The sequence below is a fragment of the Crinia signifera genome, chromosome 19 (genome assembly GCF_055691185.1).
Source record: "Crinia signifera chromosome 19, ASM5569118v1, whole genome shotgun sequence".
NCBI lineage: Eukaryota > Metazoa > Chordata > Amphibia > Anura > Myobatrachidae > Crinia > Crinia signifera.
In genome coordinates, this window is record NC_139226.1 from 49,305,121 (window position 1) to 49,326,349 (window position 21,229).

The 21,229-nt window shown below is 43.6% G+C and overlaps 1 protein-coding gene across 1 annotated transcript in view; it reads right to left on the reverse strand.

Annotated features, from left to right (window-relative positions):
- Positions 1–836: 836 nt before the first annotated feature.
- Positions 837–21,229, reverse strand: part of BCAM (basal cell adhesion molecule (Lutheran blood group)) — a 64,270-nt gene continuing 43,877 nt past the window's right edge. Inside the window, exons 15-16 of the mRNA XM_083162566.1 lie at positions 1,561–1,669; positions 837–1,475 (exon numbers count right to left, since the gene is read on the reverse strand). Of these exons, the coding sequence (XP_083018692.1) occupies positions 1,470–1,475; positions 1,561–1,669 (115 nt within the window). The 3' untranslated portion in view covers positions 837–1,469. The remainder of the gene's footprint in view (positions 1,476–1,560; positions 1,670–21,229) is intronic.

Consider the following 21,229-nt stretch of genomic DNA (forward strand, 5'->3'; position numbering starts at 1 on the left):
GTGCCCATAAGGAAATAAAATATGAGAACGATGGAGAACCAACACAATACAATTGAACTCTATTGCCTGTGTTATTTAAACAATAAGACAAATAAATATATATATATGTATATTTGTCTTATTGTTTAAATAACACAGGCAATAGAGTTCAATTATATTGTGTTGGTTCTCCATCGTCCTCATGTTTTATTTTCTTATGGGCACCAAACATTGTGAAAACAAGGTGCATTTCCAGATTTGTATGATTCCTACGAGTACACTCACATAAATAAAGCACAATACCAGGAGACAGCTGTCTCCTGTGCATCCATAGAGACAGATGCAGCCAGCAAGCCAATCTTAATGTGTAAAGCTGTGTACATACGGGGGCGATATATTGCTGAGCAATATATTGCCCAGTGTCTCCTTTTCATCAGCGACCAGATATGGTCGCTGATGACAGGGAACCTCTGCCGGGGGAGCCGCAGAGGGAATCAGCTGGTCTCAGGAGCAAGCACCTACGACTAGCGGTCATAAGGAGGCTAAAAACGGGAACACGCACACAGCGATTTATTGCCATTGCACACTCCAATCGCTGGCAATATGGTTGCTCAGGGGCTCTCAAACTCAGTCCTCAGGACCCCACACAATGCAGGTGCACTTATTACTCAGTGACACATTTTGAAAGATTGACAGGCGGAGCTAATTCTTTCACTTGTGATTCTGTGAGGAGACCCGCAAACATGCACTGGGAGGGGTCCTGAGGACCGAGTTTGAGAACCTGTGCAATAAAAGAAGTATTCCCTATGTTCCTGTAAATCTGGCAATGTCGAAATAATGATAACAGACAGATGTAGTAGGGGTCTGACCAGTGTAATGACCATAGCGAAATCCATTATATACATACAGGCCGGACAGAAGCAGGCCAACACCAGTGTAACAGTTTAAAGCCCACTGAAAACTGCTGCCCCAAGGCATGCTGGGAGAACAGCTTCAAAACAACAAAAATGTGGAAATCATTTACATACATTTGGAGAATAAAAAAAAGGTAAAAAATAAAACAAAACACATAAGCTTAAAAAACACCAAATGAAAACACAAAAACCGCAGGGTAACTGAAGGATGGCCGGAGGTGTGTAATACAGTGATGAAAAATACACCAGTTAAGGCAACTGTAGGCTGTGGGTATATCCAACAATAGACCTTAGTATGGTAACTTTAACGTGTCCATAACATAAAAAAAACAAAAACAATAAAAAAATTCCAAAGCAGAATAATGGATCTCCCAACAGCTTATTGGTTTTCCACGGGATCTCTGGACGTAATCTCTTATATATTGAGTCCTTGCATTATTTCTTCTCTTGCAACTTTGATTCCGTTGCAAGAAGTCATGAACATATTTAATCCACAGGTTGGAGAGGTCAGTTGACTTCTGGGTCAAGCAAAGATGGCACTGTCCATAAAACAGGAGAGCCCGGCGTCTGTGCTTGTTAACACTGCGGAAATAGAGAAACATGTACTTTTAGAATCGAAGGATTACAGCGCCTTGTTAACAGGAAGTGATAATGAATGAACTCTGACCTCTGCAGATGGGCCGCCTCCCCCATGCGATCCCAATAACCCGCGCTGGTCATTTCGTTTCTCTGATTTTAACTCCACAGCAAGCTCAGCTGAAGCAGGATCCTGAGCTCTGTAATCAAACACATACAGATAAAAATAGTAAGAGAGGGTCATTAAAATGAGGCATGCAGTAGTGAATGGTAATATTAAACTGTACTCTATGGCCCTTATTCAGATCTGATCGCAGTACAAATTTGTTTGGAGAATGGGCAAAACCATGTGCACTGCAGGTGGGGCAGATGTAACGTGCAGAGAGAGTTAGATTTGTGTGAGTTATTTTGTTTCTGTGCAGGGTAAATACTGGCTGCATTATTTTTACACTGCAATTTCGATTTCAGTTTCAACACTCCCCACCCAAATTTAACTCTCTCTACACATGTTACATCTGCCCCACCTGCAGTGCACATGGTTTTGACCATTTTTCAAACAAATTTGTACTGCAATCAGATCTGAATAAGGGCCTATGTATGTGAGCAGCCCATTAAATATTAGCAAGATCTAGAAGGTAAATATGTGCACTTATATTAAGGTCGGTGTGATTATCATTGTTACAGGAAACCGGAGGAATAAAAAAGGTTCACGGTCACAGTGTTTAAAGTTAGCAGATGGTTATACAGAGTAATGCGATCACAAAGGGGACGATTCAGGATCACTCGTAAAGATCCGATTTCGTCCCCAGCCCAGGGGCATTCTATCGCCATCCACCGCTGTTTGCCAGCCGCTAGAAGGGGGCGGGTGCACACCAGACGCTTCAGTGCTCCGTTCTGATGCAGCCACCCTGCCGCTCACCGCAACCCCCCCTAACCCTGCCCATCTATCTGAAGCGGAGTCGGGCAGGGTTTACGCCATCCGCCGCGGAGTGAAGGGGACATGTGAGCTGCTTGCGCGTCCCTGTCAGATGCAGCGCCTCTCCGCCAGCTCAGGGAATCTGGCGAGTCTCTGAGCACTGGTTTTGCCTGTTATATTGACCATAAATAATTTGAATTGGTCCTGGGACACCAATGCAAGGTGTCCTGGGGAACCTCTGGGTGGATTAGGCCAAAAAGGTAATCCTGTTTATAACAATACAGAGCATCGCCACTAAATCTGGACATTGTACACATCATTTAAGCTTAGGTTGCCAAAATGTCTGTTATTAAGTACGACAATTTTTGCCTGTACACATGTCGGGATGTGGTCAAAATCCCGGCGGTCGGAATCCCGACACCGGAATCCTGACCGATGCAATGCTGGCACTTTGTCCCTCCATCAGGAATACAGTACTCAAAAGAAACATGAAGGGTAAAATAAAGCATTCTGCCCATGTGAAGCTGTAGGCAACATCCAGGTGCATTAAAGTGGCAACCATCTAAAGGGCAAATCTAACCTTGGGAAGGCTCGTTGGGACCTTGTTGCATGTTATATGAGTGTGGCAGAAGTGGTGGTTTTCTCAGACATACAGTCCCAGACACTGCCAGGGTAACTGCACCTAGAATGGGACTGAAGCAAGTTTCCATGGTTCCACAGATTACTGTATCCAAAGCCATGGGTATCTCTCTCTTTGCACACTCAGTCATGAATATGAAACCCGGATAGATGCAATGCGGCATAAGATGCAGACACAGATGTGTCATGGTCTGAATCAGATTCAGGTGCTGTCTTTGTAAAGTATGATCATCAAAGCAGTAGACATCTACCTGCTCCGAGGAGCTGACATCTAATTACATTCCGTAACCATCGGGACAGTGCAAAACCCTGTTCTCTGCCTGTTCTGGGTTGAGCACAGTTTCTCCAAGATCTCTGCTGCCCAGTTCAGGCTGGTCCATGCCAGTGGGAAGTAGCTGACACCAACAAGGAAGTGTTGCTGCAGCATGACCACACATTCCAGGAAGAAACTAATGTAGGACACAAGGAGAAGCGGGTTCCGGTGCCAATGTGGGAGCCTGGTGGTGGCAGTGAGTAACTGTCCACGACACAGTGGGCGGAGTCAGTAACATGTGGTTACTGCAGTGAAAGGGAATAAATAGGATTTGGGAAGTAACCTCAGTCATAATCTGGTAGAGCGAAGTCATTCATTTACATTCACCATCACAAGAAAATTCATAATTGAAAACTGTTGACTATAGATTTGACTATATTAACCCGTAAGGCACAATACATAGTTCAATGATACACTGATATTAAACAGTAGCTCAAGAAGCTGAGGCATTACTGACCATGACGCTGAGATCATGCGATATACTGGGTCATTTGATATACTGGGCATTACTGGATCATGACGCATATATCATGTGATATACAGTCCACCAAGTGCTAGGTCTGAGTAAGAGATGGACGCAATGATGAGCGATTTATTTTGCCACTGTGTAAAATCACAGGTGCCGCAATTGTAAAAAATCAAACACAGACGTACATTGACCATTTCATGGGCAAATCTCATCTTGCGACTGCGATCTTAATACGCAGTTACAATGGCTCAAACATCTCACTTAAGGGGCATTCACACGTAGAGATCTGTGCTAAGCAATTTTGCTAAGCAATTTTGCTAAACAATTTTTCTGGTGTCAAGATCTCCCATGGAGAGCACATACACACGCAGAGATTTTTGCTAAGCAATTTTACTAAGCAATTTTGCTTAAGCAAAAATAGGCCGGGTAGTGGTTCAGAATGAGAGATTGCGATCAGTATCTCTCATTCTGTACACACAGACAGATTTGCAATCATTTGCTAAGCAATCTGACTAGATTGTGACTGCATGCACTGACTTAGTTAGCAAGAGATATTTAATCTCTCGGAGCATACATAAGGAGAGATCTGTGCTTACTTTCTAAGCAATCTAGTCAGATTGCTTAGAAAATAGCACAGATTTGCTCCGTGTGTACACCCCTTTACGGTAACCATGCTGCACAACCGTAGGTTTACTCTAATTATGTGTGTTTGATGTCTGCGTTCCCAATCGGCAGATCAGTGACACCTCTTAATACAAATCGTGGGACAACAGCACATTTTAGCAGAGCCGCTGCGTTTGGCAATCACAGCATCTGCGTGCATCGCTGAGCCAGCCCCCTCTGTCTGTTAAGTAACAGGAGAACATCTGCCTATAACACAGCAATCAGCAGTGGCAGAGTGCAAGAGCGCGATGGGTATATTTAGCTAATTATACATACCACATTTTTATCATAGACATTACTCAGCTCAGTTTTACACTGCCTGTAATCTATCAATGCCAAACAGTGGCTTTACTTGCCCTTTAATGAGAACATTGGACTTAGCTCGACAAGATTTTGAATTTCCTGAAAGGATGTTTAAAAAAATCCAAACAAACAATATTTGACACAACTGAACCCTTTGAGGAAGCAGAGAACTAACGAGATTGGGGAATCTCTTTTATACAGAGTGGAACAAAAGGTAATTAGTCATCTCCTGGAATATATTATGGAGAAGACTATGAAGTAAACTTGCTCCTAAAATAATAGATTTGGCATATACTGTATAAGGGAAACGCTGCCTTAAGTCATTTTTATCACCCATGCAGATTTGTTTATGCACAATGTCCTTGGATACCACAGCAGATCAGCATTTGGAACGATGCAGTTATATTTATACAGCAGATCTCTTCCATCTAATGGCAATGGAATACTGCAAATATGGTTGTTGTACAATTTGTATAAAACTGTTTTTTGGGGGGGTTCTTTAAAGGGGCTTTTCACCATACATGTCATTATTTGAATCTTTTGCTAAACTGATGTTTATTTCAACAAGTCATAAAGGCAGTGCCGGATTATCCATGGGACAACCGGGCGCGGTCACCCCGGGGCCCCCACACATCCGGGGGCCCCCACTCCCCTGGTACCGGGCCAGCGCAGGGATCTGGGCTGCGGGGTCCATGCAGCGCTGGGGAGGCAGCGGGGTCCCTGCGGTAGATAGGAAGTCAGCGGCGAGTTTCTGCGGCAGATGGGAAGTCAGTAGCGGAGTCCCTGCGGCAGATGGGAACTACTAGCGCTACTAGTTCCCATCCGCCACAGGGTCCCCGCCGCTGACTGCCCATCTGCCACAGAGACCCCGCTGCCTCCCCAGCTGGGCAGGTACCAGGGGAGGGGGGGGGGGGGGACGGACTGCCTCCGTCCAGGGGGTGGGGGGGGGGGGGGGGGGTGTGTGTGTGTGTGTTTGACCAACCTGCCTCTGTCTGGGGAGGGGGCACCAAACAATTTTGTTGTCCAGGGACCCACAGACCTTGTTCCGGCCCTGCATAAAGGCGTGCGTAAAGTAACAGTCACAAAAATATAAGATCATCCAACCATGGAAAACCCCTAAATATTTGAAGCTGAAAGGAAAAGCACCATTATTATTATTAGTGTTACAGATGGTTTATTACAATGAGTTATCTTGAATATATTTCCTAAATGTGGAACTAAGCCAAAATCTGTAATTATACAACGCGTGTTTTCCTATAATTTATATTTCTTGTGTTTACTTAGGTCAGGGTTTTTTTAAAACTCCAGTTACTAACTATCCTGAACAGATCATGTTTTCAGGATTGCTTTTTTTAATCTTGAACGTGTGAGTTAATTTATTTGGCTAGGTGAAAACTTATCCTACTGTACCTGCTTCCGAAGTGATAAATCCTGAAAACATGACCCGTGAGGACTGTAGTGTAATACATATAAGCACTGTGATAATTTCAATAATGCGCATACATATTAGCGGAAGTCCCGTTTAAAGCAGTAAAGGTGCATACACACTGTACAATTTTTTTGACCAATTTAGTTGAAAGACATTTCCCTTGAACCCAGTGTCCTGGACGAAAGATGTTGACGAAAGATATTGACTACATAATAATAATAAACGCACAGCATTTCCATGGGGACGCCACTAAATCGCTGGGAGTTCCCCTGCTCCAGCACTGTTTCTGCAGAAATGCGCAAAAGCAAACCCCGACCATCTGGGCTGGGGCCAAAATCGGATCACACGAGTGATCCTGAATTGGCCCCCCGTATACGCTCAATATGCACGCTCCTGCGGTTGCAAGGGCCAAGGTCAGGTTAGGTGTGCTGTGCACCAGACCTAGCAATATTGCAAGCAAAATTATATGTTTGACCGATTTGGTGTCAGCTTCATGCCACTCCCTACAACAGAATGGCATAAAGGTTGTTCTGGCGTGCAACAATGTAGCAACACTAAGGGAAACAGATAGCATACAATCTATGGAGAAGATGAAGGTTTAAAAAAGAAAAAAAAAACTTTTTCCAAGCATAAATAAGTCGGAAAATTAATATTTTATTTCCAGTTGTGATACAGACTGCCTTTGATAAAAGTACTGCTATTAACAGGGTATCTGGATGCCTGACAGACAATGTCTAGGTCAGGAATGGGGAACCTTTGACTTCCAGCTGTTGTTGAACTATCCATCCCAGCATGCCTTGCTACAGTTTTGCTATTTGGCCATGCTACAACTGTTGCAGGGCATGCTGGGATGTACAGTTCAACAACAGCCAAAGGTTCTACATCTCTGGTCTACGTTGACAGTCTGTAGGTCGACAACTTATAGTCAACATGGGGGGACCGTTATCCAGATCTGATTGTTTTGGCGCGATTAAGCAGCACCCTGCAATTAGATAGCCGCTGCCCATCTAATGATATTTCCAGTGTGTGCGTAGCCCAGGACTTACTCGGCGGCTGTGATAGACGCAGTCAGATCTGGGCTGGCGCTGACATCACACCTTCCACCAATCTGCCTGGTCTCACCTGCATTTACAGTCACACTCCCAAAAACTCCAACTCCAACCACAAATGCCAGCTTCCTGTCAATCACCTTGCATACGGCCAGTGACCTAGTAAGTAGCAGGATTTTATTGCAGGAAGGCCTCGCGCATGCGTACTACAGGCCGTACACATGCGCAGTCTATCGATGTTTGCTCACGCAGTGAATTAGCAGCCGTGCGATCTGGTCTCAATAACCCCATGGTCAAGAGATGAACCCAAGCAATAAGTGGACATGACAATAGTCAACACATAAAAAGGCAGATAGAAGATTTTCATGATTGTTTAAAAAATATTTTGGGACTTTTTCATAGTTTAACATACACGACATTGAGACAATGACAACCTTTTTTATAGGTCGACCTTCCCTGTTTGTTGACCTTTGGCGTTAACCTAGACATTGGTGACCCGCTTAACCACATCCTAGTAACAGGCACAAGAAGCAGAAGTTATTTATTACAAACAACCTTCCCCAATCTCAAGTGAAAAAACAAAATGCTTGGTCCCAGCGAGATGATCAGGCAGACAGGATTATTTTCACAGATAATTATTATAGAAGACTTTAGACATCTTGAGTTTGAACTTGACCAGAGCCACATAGACTAGAGAAATAACTTCTCTCCGAGTGAGGGATGTAATATCCTCTTCCTCAGGCATTCTAACAAGGACTGCATGGGAAATAGTGACCCCGGGGATGTAGCATGGAAGCAATTAACGTCACGCACTATAGGGGATACAGTAACAGGGCTTATCATGACATGTAGTGAACTACTAGAAATCTATCATAATAATTCTAATCTGCCACCTGGTCCTTTTAATGACTTTAAAACAAATTTCTTCCTGATTCAAAGATAGATGCAATGTTGATTTTGTAGAGCGTTATATTGCCACTGCATGTGTAATGGCTGCAGTGTGGGCATTAAAATGCAGGAGTGTCGCAACTGTTTTGTGGGGTGTAACCAATGGCATCACAGGAGGGGTGCAGGCTGATCCTGGGTCACCCTCCCAGCAAAGCCAAGCCATCCTTATGCACAGCCACATCTCCTTTTCGGTCGCACAAGGTGTCTCTTGGCCCCACTGTGTGACCCCAAAGAGGACCCGGCTCCAGTGTCTCCATTCCGTCGACCACTCTGCGTGGCCTTAGAGTTACTACGAAGGTTGATTTTTGACTAATGTGCTTGTCACGTCTGTATCATTGTATGCAAGCGGCAGCCCAGAGACAACATCAGTGGGTATTTCAATACAAATCCTGGCTGCTGCTGCGACATATAAACATTTTCGCAGTTGTGGGGGTATAGTACAGTGGAAGGTATGAAAAACTCGTGTCGACCTTTTTCCATGTTGACCTTTTGACTATGTCAAACTTTTTCATGTGTCAACCTTTCACTGTCGACCTAATGACCGCATACCCCTAAATAAATATTAAAAACCTATGCCTACTCTCTGAGTGTGAGCATGATGGGGAAATGTTTTCCTTCACACAGCATCTATCCTATCATCTCAAGTAAGTTGCTGCAGCCTGACCCCTGTAGTCACTGCAGGAATTGGCTGATAACAGCGAGCAAAAGCTTGCACTAAGCAGAACAGCAAATGTCCATACAATGTAAAATATCCCAACTTCATCAATCAGGTTGCATGGAGGCTACAAGTTGGTCTTTTACAAAAGTCATCTTTTATACTATTATTTTTTTACTGAGCAGTCCATGCATGTCCAAACAATGGCCCTCCAGCTGTTGTGAAACTACAAGTCCCATCATGCCTTGCCACAGTTTTGCTATTAGAGAATGTTAGAACTATGGAAAGGCATGCTGGGATGCGTAGTTTCACAACAGCTGGAGGGCCATAGTTTGGACATGCCTGGTAGTCCTTTAAGGTGATAGTGAAGCGTGGTGGACAGGTTAGTAAATCCCTGTCATATTATTACTCCTTGTCCTTCTTGTATTGCTGCATCACTTCTTCTCTGCACTCAATGGCACCACAAGGTGATCACTGACAGTAGCTGTATAAAAAGATCATTGCCTGGAGCTTGGCCAGACTGGAGAACTTCCGAGCACCAGGGGAGCAACGATTACATTTCCACCTCTTTTTTATGAGATGTGCACAATCACACAGGTGGACTTGTAGTCACTTTATATTCCACAGAATTCTGTTTGCACAAGTATCCACCACTACAATCTAGCGGGGACAAGTGGAGATGACGTCAGTGTTCTATGAATACCGCTTGGACATCGACCTTATCAGAAGGTTGTAAAATTCCATTGTGTGTGGAAATCTTCTCGAGAGCTGCTTTTGAAAACGACATAGCGTTATGCCTTGAGGATGAAGAGGCATGCTGCTTTTATTCAGTGATCAAACTTCATACGTTTATCCAAAGTTATTTTAATGCTTCCTTTATGTACTTAGGGGGTTATTCTAGTCCATTCTTTCTGACAAAATCCTTCTTAGATGGACAAAACCATGTGCACTGCGGGTGGGGCAGATGTAACTTGTGCAGAGAGAATTAGATTTGGGTGGGGTTTTTCTTCAAAGTGAGATCTATATTGCAGTGTAAAATCATGCAGTCAGTATTTTCCCTGCACAGAAACAAAAAAACTCACCCAAATCTAATTCTCTCTGCACATGTTACATCTGCCCCCCTGCAGTGCACATGGTTTTGTCCATCTAAGAAGGATTTTGTCAGAAAGAATGAACTAGAATAAACCCCTTAGTCATTTCCTGCTTCCATGACAGCCGGGTACACAACAAACACCATCATGATCTTCGAAAACACAAGATTAAATGTATAGTGCCAATCAGTTATGGGAAACACAAAGTGCCCTGCTGCTGCCTTTAGTTGGTTAGATCTGCATTTAAAGGGCCAGATGTACAGTATCAAGCTTCAAAAAGTGATAAAATGGAGAATGATAAACAGCCAGCCAATCAGCTCCTAGCTGCCATGTCATTTTCAGTTTGAAAAATGACAGGTAGGAGCTGATTGGCTGGTTGTTTATCACTCCCCACTTTATCACTTTTTGAAGCTTGATACATCTGGCCCAAAGACACCCAATATTCTCTGTGAAGATACTGTATATAACAACTTGACTTGTATGGAGTCTTCGGTTAGAACTTTCTATTTCCACCTGTTCTGAAAGCTATCAGATCCCTGCTCGTGTGTGTCTTCATCAGGCTCATAGACCTGAGAATGACCTGTCTCTCAATGAAACAGAGTATCTGCTAGGTCTTAAGTGAAAGTCCTAGCTGATTGCCTCACTGCTATGCTGATACACTGCTGGACAGCTGGGGCCAGTTCATTTAAGGTTCCTTCAGCTCAATACTGGGCTACAATGTTAATTTCGAGAGAGATCTGAAGGAAGGAAAAAATGAGGAACTTTGATCCTAATAGCCATAGTTAGGGACAGTATTAATTTATTTATATGTCAACAGGTGCAAAAGTCATTTATTTAAATCAACCAACATCTGTACTCGGCCTTAAAAATAAGGAGTGCCGAGTCCGACGCTACAGTCACACAAAATAGCTGCTCCCTACAAAGCACATTTTGAGAATTCAGTGAAAGAAAAGCTAGTGAATTACACAATAACAAAATTAGAATGGATCAATTTCTTTAACCCTTTGAGTGCCCAAGGAAATTTGTCAAAATTGGTGTGAAAATTGCCAAGCAACCTTTTAATTTAACCCTTTGAGTGGCAACGGTGCTGTAATAGATTCTCAAAATATATGTTAAAAATGCCAGCGCCGCTCATATATATATTTAACTCAACTTCGATTCATTGACTGTATTTGTATACTAAAAGAACAGTCACTGTGAGTGGCGCTCGGATTTTTAATAGATAATTTGAGGGTCCCTCACAGCAACATTGACACTCAAAGGGATAAACAAGTTCAACTCTCTTAGGGCCTTATTCTAGTTCACTCTCTCTGACAAAATCCTTCTTAGATGGCCAAAACCATGTGCACTGCAGGGGGGGGGGGGGGGGGGGGGGGGGGCAGATGTAAAATGTGCAGAGAGAATTAGATTTGGGTGAGTTATTTTGTTTCTGTGCAGGGTAAATACTGGCGGCTTTATTTTTGCACTGCAATATAGCTCTCACTTTGAAGTAAAACCCCACCCAAATCGAATTCTCTCTGCACAAGTTACATCTGCCCCACCTGCAGTGCACATGGTTTTGTCCATCTAAGAAGGATTTTGTCAAAAAGAGTGAACTAGAATAAGGCTCTTATCTCTATAAAACAGTGAGTAGATACAGTGTCCTAATACTAACTCAAATTTCAATGTAAGACCAAAAGTAGATAAAAAGAAACCAAATCAAACAAATGAGGCAGTAAAAATTAGATGTGCTTATTTTGTTATTGAGGAAAATTAGTCAATATCACATATCTGTAAGCAGCAAAAGCCTGTGAACCTTAAAACGCCATAAACACTAGATGATATCTGTAAGGAACGATAATAATCTATTTATGCCCTTCTGTGGGTCAATGTTCAAGTTGGTGGTGCTCCCCAGAGTCTAAACATAAGTAAATAGGATCGGAGAAAAGAAGACTCTTTTTACTGGGGCACTCTTAAGATTAGTAGTGAAATTGGTAATAATAAAATGTAACTTTTAATCAAATACGTTTAAAATATGTGGCAAAATAGACATACATACATATATAAAAGATGATCAGAACAGCGATTACAATAACGGGTGCCGGACGGGGTCCCGACAGTCGGGATACCGACAGTCATTAGCTCGACGTCGGGATCCCTACTGTTAATACACCGACGGCCGGGTTCCCGACGGCTATTTTCCCTCGTGGGGGTCCACGACCCCCATAGAGGGAGAATAGAATAGGTGTCGAGCGTAGCTCGCCACCGCGCCCGCAAGGGGCTTTGTTGCGCTGGCCATGCTGTCTGAGACCAGGCAGTCGGGATCCCGACGTCGGGATAATGACTGTCGGGATCCCGACTGTCGGTGATTCATACCACACCCCAAAATAACACACAAATATAGTTTAATACTTCAATGTGTTATCAATTTCCTGCTACCTTTATCGGGTGGGATTTGAATTTGCCAAAAGCCACGAAAGCATTTGTAGAGGTGGAATTCCTCAAGGACACAGAGAGTAGATACCGTTAAATAGAGAAATTGGTTATCAATTAGAAAAAAGGAGAATACTCATTCTGCTAGTTTCTATTAAATACATCTAAACGTATCTCTGCCTGGTTTTAGTAAATGCTTCCTCAAGGACACAGAGAGTAGATACCGTTAAATAGAGAAATTGGTTATCAATTAGAAAAAAGGAGAATACTCATTCTGCTAGTTTCTATTAAATACATCTAAACGTATCTCTGCCTGGTTTTAGTAAATGCAAAATAGCAACATTGTAGCTCCACATGAATCAATTGTGTAAACATCAAGGTCTACGTTCAGCCAGTCACTTCCTTCTAGTAAAAATGTATCAATAGGTACTTGAAGATTATCTGGTTTCAGAATTTTTGTCACCTATATAATCCACCAAGCATTGTGGAAAAAAGAGACAGGTTACCGCACATCCAAGTGATTGTGAGAACCAAAGTATATGAGACAGCTGATGGTGCTGTGAGGTGCCTTAAATATTAGTCACCTCCAGGTGTAATTTAAGGTCAGTAACCAAGTATCAAGTCACACTTCCGCTGTCAGTTTTCCGTGATATAAGGGACCTGTTGCTTTAATTGCATTGCAGGACAACCTGAATATCTGCACTAACTGAAGAGAGAGTGTGAGATAATTGGATAAGACAGGCAATGTGGCTTATTTGTAATTTGCAGCCATTAGCATAATACTTGTTGCAGTTGCCAGTTATAAAGTGCCCAGTGCCTTCATATTCAGCCCTCTGTCGTCATTGGGTCTTAAACATGGTACCCAAGATCAGAGGGGTACTGATTCTGAAAAGCAGTTAGGTGAAGGAAGAGAGACAGCGGCTTCTGCTGTCAGATGTTAGCGGTGCCCGAGGTCCTGTTACTGCAGAGTATTGCAGGAACGCCGGGTGCCGCTCACTGATGCGAGAGCCACCGGTTACCTTGAGAAGTGTGTGTGAGCCGGGTTAGTGGGAGCGGGATACCGGCAGTCTCCGCGACTTTTGCCCGTGTGCGCCGGCACCACGGGTAGTGTCGGATGATGCGCATTTTTGATTAAAAGTTATATTTTATTATTAACAATTTCACTACTAACCTTATGGTCACAAAGGAACCAGTACATGGCAGTTTGTGCACAGTGCGTATGCACCTTAAGGGGTAAATTTACTAAAGCCTCTAAAATGAAAATAGGTGATGTTGCCCATAGCAACCAGACAGAATCTGATTGGTTGCCATGGACAACATCAACTCTCTTCAGTTTTAGAAGATTAGTAAATTCGACACTTATTATTAATATTACTACAGCGGCATTATTTTGGCCATAATCCCAACTTTATTTAAAGGTGATGAATTCAGAGAGATCTAAACACAAACTGCCATGTACTGGCTTGTAATATATTATGTCATGTGCACACCCAATAGTTAATTATGTGCCTTTTATTATCTCTAAACCAAGAACCCACTGGAATTGTGGCGTTTTTCAACAGTTGTGCCAGGAAATGTTATATTTAGGCGAGGTTATGCCACATCATAAGTGTCCTGTGGTAAATCAAAATGAATTAGCTTAAATTCATTTAAAACAGGAAGCTTTTTCTATGGGAAACTGAATTCATTACCAGATTAACGTTTTCCTTTGTCTATTGTGCAAAAAAAAACAATAACCAGCGGGGGGTTTACAGAGAATAAATCCCGTGGTACTAACAGGGCACAAAAATGTAGGCAGCAGAATCATGGGGAAAATAAGGAAGGCTGACTAACCCCTGCAACCAATCAGATGCTGGCTTTGGTAAGCTTGGTGCCCAGATGAACTCAAGCGAATTTCTGACTGGTGGATATGGTTTACAATGTTATTTTAAAAATAACATATACATTAATACGAGTGCAATGTGGCATATAAACTAGGCAGGGAACCATGTATTAAATTAGTTCAGGGATTAAATTACCTCACATTTCATCCTGCCAGGCAGCAGCTGCGATGCGAGGGAGCGACTTTGTGTGTAACATGCTCTCAAACACAGAGGCGGAGATGTATCAAGGCTTTTGAAGAGTTGAGAAGTGGACCAATTATCAGCTTGATAAATAGATAGTTATTTTACAAGTTCATTGATTGCTATGAGATACTCTGTTTAGAAGGTTTGATATATCTCCCCCAGAGTGTCAGGCACACTAACCTAGTGGACCTAGTAAACATATACTAAATGTCAGAGAGCAGAGTTCAACATTCTTTTGTCACTATAATAGAATGCATTATCATTCCTTCTTGTATATCAGCACTTCTCCTTACCTCCCCCCAGCCACTGACATTGGTACATTCCTCCCTACTCCTTTCTACCAAATTGGACAAACCACAAGCAGCTGCAGAGTTATGTAGGGGGGAGATGTTGTCACCACTCTTCTAGTGAACCAGCCAGTGACATGCAGCAAGCTGAATCCCCATTATAGCAGGACACTCGTGACAGTTGAAGGTGAAGTCGACATGCCTGGAATTAATTTGACTTGCATGAACCAGGGTGTGGATTTGGTGACATACTGGAAGCATGTCTAATGACATTTCTATAAGAAATGTTGTCAGCATGGGACCAGACGCACTAAGCAAAACACTATTGGGCCTTACACTGGGCTATTAGGCCCATAAATTTGTTATTGTGCATGGGATGGGTTTGGGAGTGTGATTCCCCCTTTGTTGGTATGGCTGGTCTGCTCCAGGGTAGCACACCCTAACACTTTATTAACATTTATGTTTTTTCCCTATTGTATTATTTTAATCACACCTTCACCTCCCTACATAGCACTTATGTGCTTCTTATTTAACACTTACTAATTTTCATTTGTGTGCTGCCCTGGAGTAGTCAGCCTGTGTCGGCATGTTGGGGGCCCACACCCCAGACCCATACCCAGTGTTAGGGACCCCCAGTGACAGAGACGCCCTGACGTACGGCCTGGGGGCTTAACCCTATATCTGCAGATATATGCAACCAAGATCTCTGTATTGTCTGATTATTATATGTATATTTCTCATTCAGTGTGCAATAGGGATACAAACTGTTTTTCTTTCCTAACCAGATTTACCCCTCCCTGTTGGCACCTGAATGACAGACCTCTGATTGAGCAGCTTACCAATAAAAATGTTGTGCAGTTGAGAGGCATAGATGGGTCAGCAATAGGAGGGATTGCTGACACCTGAGTGCCATTGGAGAAGCCAGGGGTATCTCCAGGTAAGCTGGCTCTCAGATGTTGTAAAGCCATTATCATGTGGCCTTACACTGGGCTATTAGGCCCATAAATTTGTTATTGTGCATGGGATGGGTTTGGGAGTGTGATTCCCCCTTTGTTGGTATGGCTGGTCTGCTCCAGGGTAGCACACCCTAACACTTTATTAACATTTATGTTTTTTCCCTATTGTATTATTTTAATCACACCTTCACCTCCCTACATAGCACTTATGTGCTTCTTATTTAACACTTACTAATTTTCATTTGTGTGCTGCCCTGGAGTAGTCAGCCTGTGTCGGCATGTTGGGGGCCCACACCCCAGACCCATACCCAGTGTTAGGGACCCCCAGTGACAGAGACGCCTTGACGTACGGCCTGGGGGCTTAACCCTATATCTGCAGATATATGCAACCAAGATCTCTGTATTGTCTGATTATTATATGTATATTTCTCATTCAGTGTGCAATAGGGATACAAACTGTTTTTCTTTCCTAACCAGATTTACCCCTCCCTGTTGGCACCTGAATGACAGACCTCTGATTGAGCAGCTTACCAATAAAAATGTTGTGCAGTTGAGAGGCATAGATGGGTCAGCAATAGGAGGGATTGCTGACACCTGAGTGCCATTGGAGAAGCCAGGGGTATCTCCAGGTAAGCTGGCTCTCAGATGTTGTAAAGCCATTATCATGTGGCCTTACACTGGGCTATTAGGCCCATAAATTTGTTATTGTGCATGGGATGGGTTTGGGAGTGTGATTCCCCCTTTGTTGGTATGGCTGGTCTGCTCCAGGGTAGCACACCCTAACACTTTATTAACATTTATGTTTTTTCCCTATTGTATTATTTTAATCACACCTTCACCTCCCTACATAGCACTTATGTGCTTCTTATTTAACACTTACTAATTTTCATTTGTGTGCTGCCCTGGAGTAGTCAGCCTGTGTCGGCATGTTGGGGGCCCACACCCCAGACCCATACCCAGTGTTAGGGACCCCCAGTGACAGAGACGCCTTGACGTACGGCCTGGGGGCTTAACCCTATATCTGCAGATATATGCAACCAAGATCTCTGTATTGTCTGATTATTATATGTATATTTCTCATTCAGTGTGCAATAGGGATACAAACTGTTTTTCTTTCCTAACCAGATTTACCCCTCCCTGTTGGCACCTGAATGACAGACCTCTGATTGAGCAGCTTACCAATAAAAATGTTGTGCAGTTGAGAGGCATAGATGGGTCAGCAATAGGAGGGATTGCTGACACCTGAGTGCCATTGGAGAAGCCAGGGGTATCTCCAGGTAAGCTGGCTCTCAGATGTTGTAAAGCCATTATCATGTGGCCTTACACTGGGCTATTAGGCCCATAAATTTGTTATTGTGCATGGGATGGGTTTGGGAGTGTGATTCCCCCTTTGTTGGTATGGCTGGTCTGCTCCAGGGTAGCACACCCTAACACTTTATTAACATTTATGTTTTTTCCCTATTGTATTATTTTAATCACACCTTCACCTCCCTACATAGCACTTATGTGCTTCTTATTTAACACTTACTAATTTTCATTTGTGTGCTGCCCTGGAGTAGTCAGCCTGTGTCGGCATGTTGGGGGCCCACACCCCAGACCCATACCCAGTGTTAGGGACCCCCAGAGACGCCTTGACGTACGGCCTGGGGGCTTAACCCTATATCTGCAGATATATGCAACCAAGATCTCTGTATTGTCTGATTATTATATGTATATTTCTCATTCAGTGTGCAATAGGGATACAAACTGTTTTTCTTTCCTAACCAGATTTACCCCTCCCTGTTGGCACCTGAATGACAGACCTCTGATTGAGCAGCTTACCAATAAAAATGTTGTGCAGTTGAGAGGCATAGATGGGTCAGCAATAGGAGGGATTGCTGACACCTGAGTGCCATTGGAGAAGCCAGGGGTATCTCCAGGTAAGCTGGCTCTCAGATGTTGTAAAGCCATTATCATGTGGCCTTACACTGGGCTATTAGGCCCATAAATTTGTTATTGTGCATGGGATGGGTTTGGGAGTGTGATTCCCCCTTTGTTGGTATGGCTGGTCTGCTCCAGGGTAGCACACCCTAACACTTTATTAACATTTATGTTTTTTCCCTATTGTATTATTTTAATCACACCTTCACCTCCCTACATAGCACTTATGTGCTTCTTATTTAACACTTACTAATTTTCATTTGTGTGCTGCCCTGGAGTAGTCAGCCTGTGTCGGCATGTTGGGGGCCCACACCCCAGACCCATACCCAGTGTTAGGGACCCCCAGTGACAGAGACGCCCTGACGTACGGCCTGGGGGCTTAACCCTATATCTGCAGATATATGCAACCAAGATCTCTGTATTGTCTGATTATTATATGTATATTTCTCATTCAGTGTGCAATAGGGATACAAACTGTTTTTCTTTCCTAACCAGATTTACCCCTCCCTGTTGGCACCTGAATGACAGACCTCTGATTGAGCAGCTTACCAATAAAAATGTTGTGCAGTTGAGAGGCATAGATGGGTCAGCAATAGGAGGGATTGCTGACACCTGAGTGCCATTGGAGAAGCCAGGGGTATCTCCAGGTAAGCTGGCTCTCAGATGTTGTAAAGCCATTATCATGTGGCCTTACACTGGGCTATTAGGCCCATAAATTTGTTATTGTGCATGGGATGGGTTTGGGAGTGTGATTCCCCCTTTGTTGGTATGGCTGGTCTGCTCCAGGGTAGCACACCCTAACACTTTATTAACATTTATGTTTTTTCCCTATTGTATTATTTTAATCACACCTTCACCTCCCTACATAGCACTTATGTGCTTCTTATTTAACACTTACTAATTTTCATTTGTGTGCTGCCCTGGAGTAGTCAGCCTGTGTCGGCATGTTGGGGGCCCACACCCCAGACCCATACCCAGTGTTAGGGACCCCCAGTGACAGAGACGCCTTGACGTACGGCCTGGGGGCTTAACCCTATATCTGCAGATATATGCAACCAAGATCTCTGTATTGTCTGATTATTATATGTATATTTCTCATTCAGTGTGCAATAGGGATACAAACTGTTTTTCTTTCCTAACCAGATTTACCCCTCCCTGTTGGCACCTGAATGACAGACCTCTGATTGAGCAGCTTACCAATAAAAATGTTGTGCAGTTGAGAGGCATAGATGGGTCAGCAATAGAAGGGATTGCTGACACCTGAGTGCCATTGGAGAAGCCAGGGGTATCTCCAGGTAAGCTGGCTCTCAGATGTTGTAAAGCCATTATCATGTGGCCTTACACTGGGCTATTAGGCCCATAAATTTGTTATTGTGCATGGGATGGGTTTGGGAGTGTGATTCCCCCTTTGTTGGTATGGCTGGTCTGCTCCAGGGTAGCACACCCTAACACTTTATTAACATTTATGTTTTTTCCCTATTGTATTATTTTAATCACACCTTCACCTCCCTACATAGCACTTATGTGCTTCTTATTTAACACTTACTAATTTTCATTTGTGTGCTGCCCTGGAGTAGTCAGCCTGTGTCGGCATGTTGGGGGCCCACACCCCAGACCCATACCCAGTGTTAGGGACCCCCAGTGACAGAGACGCCTTGACGTACGGCCTGGGGGCTTAACCCTATATCTGCAGATATATGCAACCAAGATCTCTGTATTGTCTGATTATTATATGTATATTTCTCATTCAGTGTGCAATAGGGATACAAACTGTTTTTCTTTCCTAACCAGATTTACCCCTCCCTGTTGGCACCTGAATGACAGACCTCTGATTGAGCAGCTTACCAATAAAAATGTTGTGCAGTTGAGAGGCATAGATGGGTCAGCAATAGGAGGGATTGCTGACACCTGAGTGCCATTGGAGAAGCCAGGGGTATCTCCAGGTAAGCTGGCTCTCAGATGTTGTAAAGCCATTATCATGTGGCCTTACACTGGGCTATTAGGCCCATAAATTTGTTATTGTGCATGGGATGGGTTTGGGAGTGTGATTCCCCCTTTGTTGGTATGGCTGGTCTGCTCCAGGGTAGCACACCCTAACACTTTATTAACATTTATGTTTTTTCCCTATTGTATTATTTTAATCACACCTTCACCTCCCTACATAGCACTTATGTGCTTCTTATTTAACACTTACTAATTTTCATTTGTGTGCTGCCCTGGAGTAGTCAGCCTGTGTCGGCATGTTGGGGGCCCACACCCCAGACCCATACCCAGTGTTAGGGACCCCCAGTGACAGAGACGCCTTGACGTATGGCCTGGGGGCTTAACCCTATATCTGCAGATATATGCAACCAAGATCTCTGTATTGTCTGATTATTATATGTATATTTCTCATTCAGTGTGCAATAGGGATACAAACTGTTTTTCTTTCCTAACCAGATTTACCCCTCCCTGTTGGCACCTGAATGACAGACCTCTGATTGAGCAGCTTACCAATAAAAATGTTGTGCAGTTGAGAGGCATAGATGGGTCAGCAATAGGAGGGATTGCTGACACCTGAGTGCCATTGGAGAAGCCAGGGGTATCTCCAGGTAAGCTGGCTCTCAGATGTTGTAAAGCCATTATCATGTGGCCTTACACTGGGCTATTAGGCCCATAAATTTGTTATTGTGCATGGGATGGGTTTGGGAGTGTGATTCCCCCTTTGTTGGTATGGCTGGTCTGCTCCAGGGTAGCACACCCTAACACTTTATTAACATTTATGTTTTTTCCCTATTGTATTATTTTAATCACACCTTCACCTCCCTACATAGCACTTATGTGCTTCTTATTTAACACTTACTAATTTTCATTTGTGTGCTGCCCTGGAGTAGTCAGCCTGTGTCGGCATGTTGGGGGCCCACACCCCAGACCCATACCCAGTGTTAGGGACCCCCAGTGACAGAGACGCCTTGACGTACGGCCTGGGGGCTTAACCCTATATCTGCAGATATATGCAACCAAGATCTCTGTATTGTCTGATTATTATATGTATATTTCTCATTCAGTGTGCAATAGGGATACAAACTGTTTTTCTTTCCTAACCAGATTTACCCCTCCCTGTTGGCACCTGAATGACAGACCTCTGATTGAGCAGCTTACCAATAAAAATGTTGTGCAGTTGAGAGGCATAGATGGGTCAGCAATAGGAGGGATTGCTGACACCTGAGTGCCATTGGAGAAGCCAGGGGTATCTCCAGGTAAGCTGGCTCTCAGATGTTGTAAAGCCATTATCATGTGGCCTTACACTGGGCTATTAGGCCCATAAATTTGTTATTGTGCATGGGATGGGTTTGGGAGTGTGATTCCCCCTTTGTTGGTATGGCTGGTCTGCTCCAGGGTAGCACACCCTAACACTTTATTAACATTTATGTTTTTTCCCTATTGTATTATTTTAATCACACCTTCACCTCCCTACATAGCACTTATGTGCTTCTTATTTAACACTTACTAATTTTCATTTGTGTGCTGCCCTGGAGTAGTCAGCCTGTGTCGGCATGTTGGGGGCCCACACCCCAGACCCATACCCAGTGTTAGGGACCCCCAGTGACAGAGACGCCTTGACGTACGGCCTGGGGGCTTAACCCTATATCTGCAGATATATG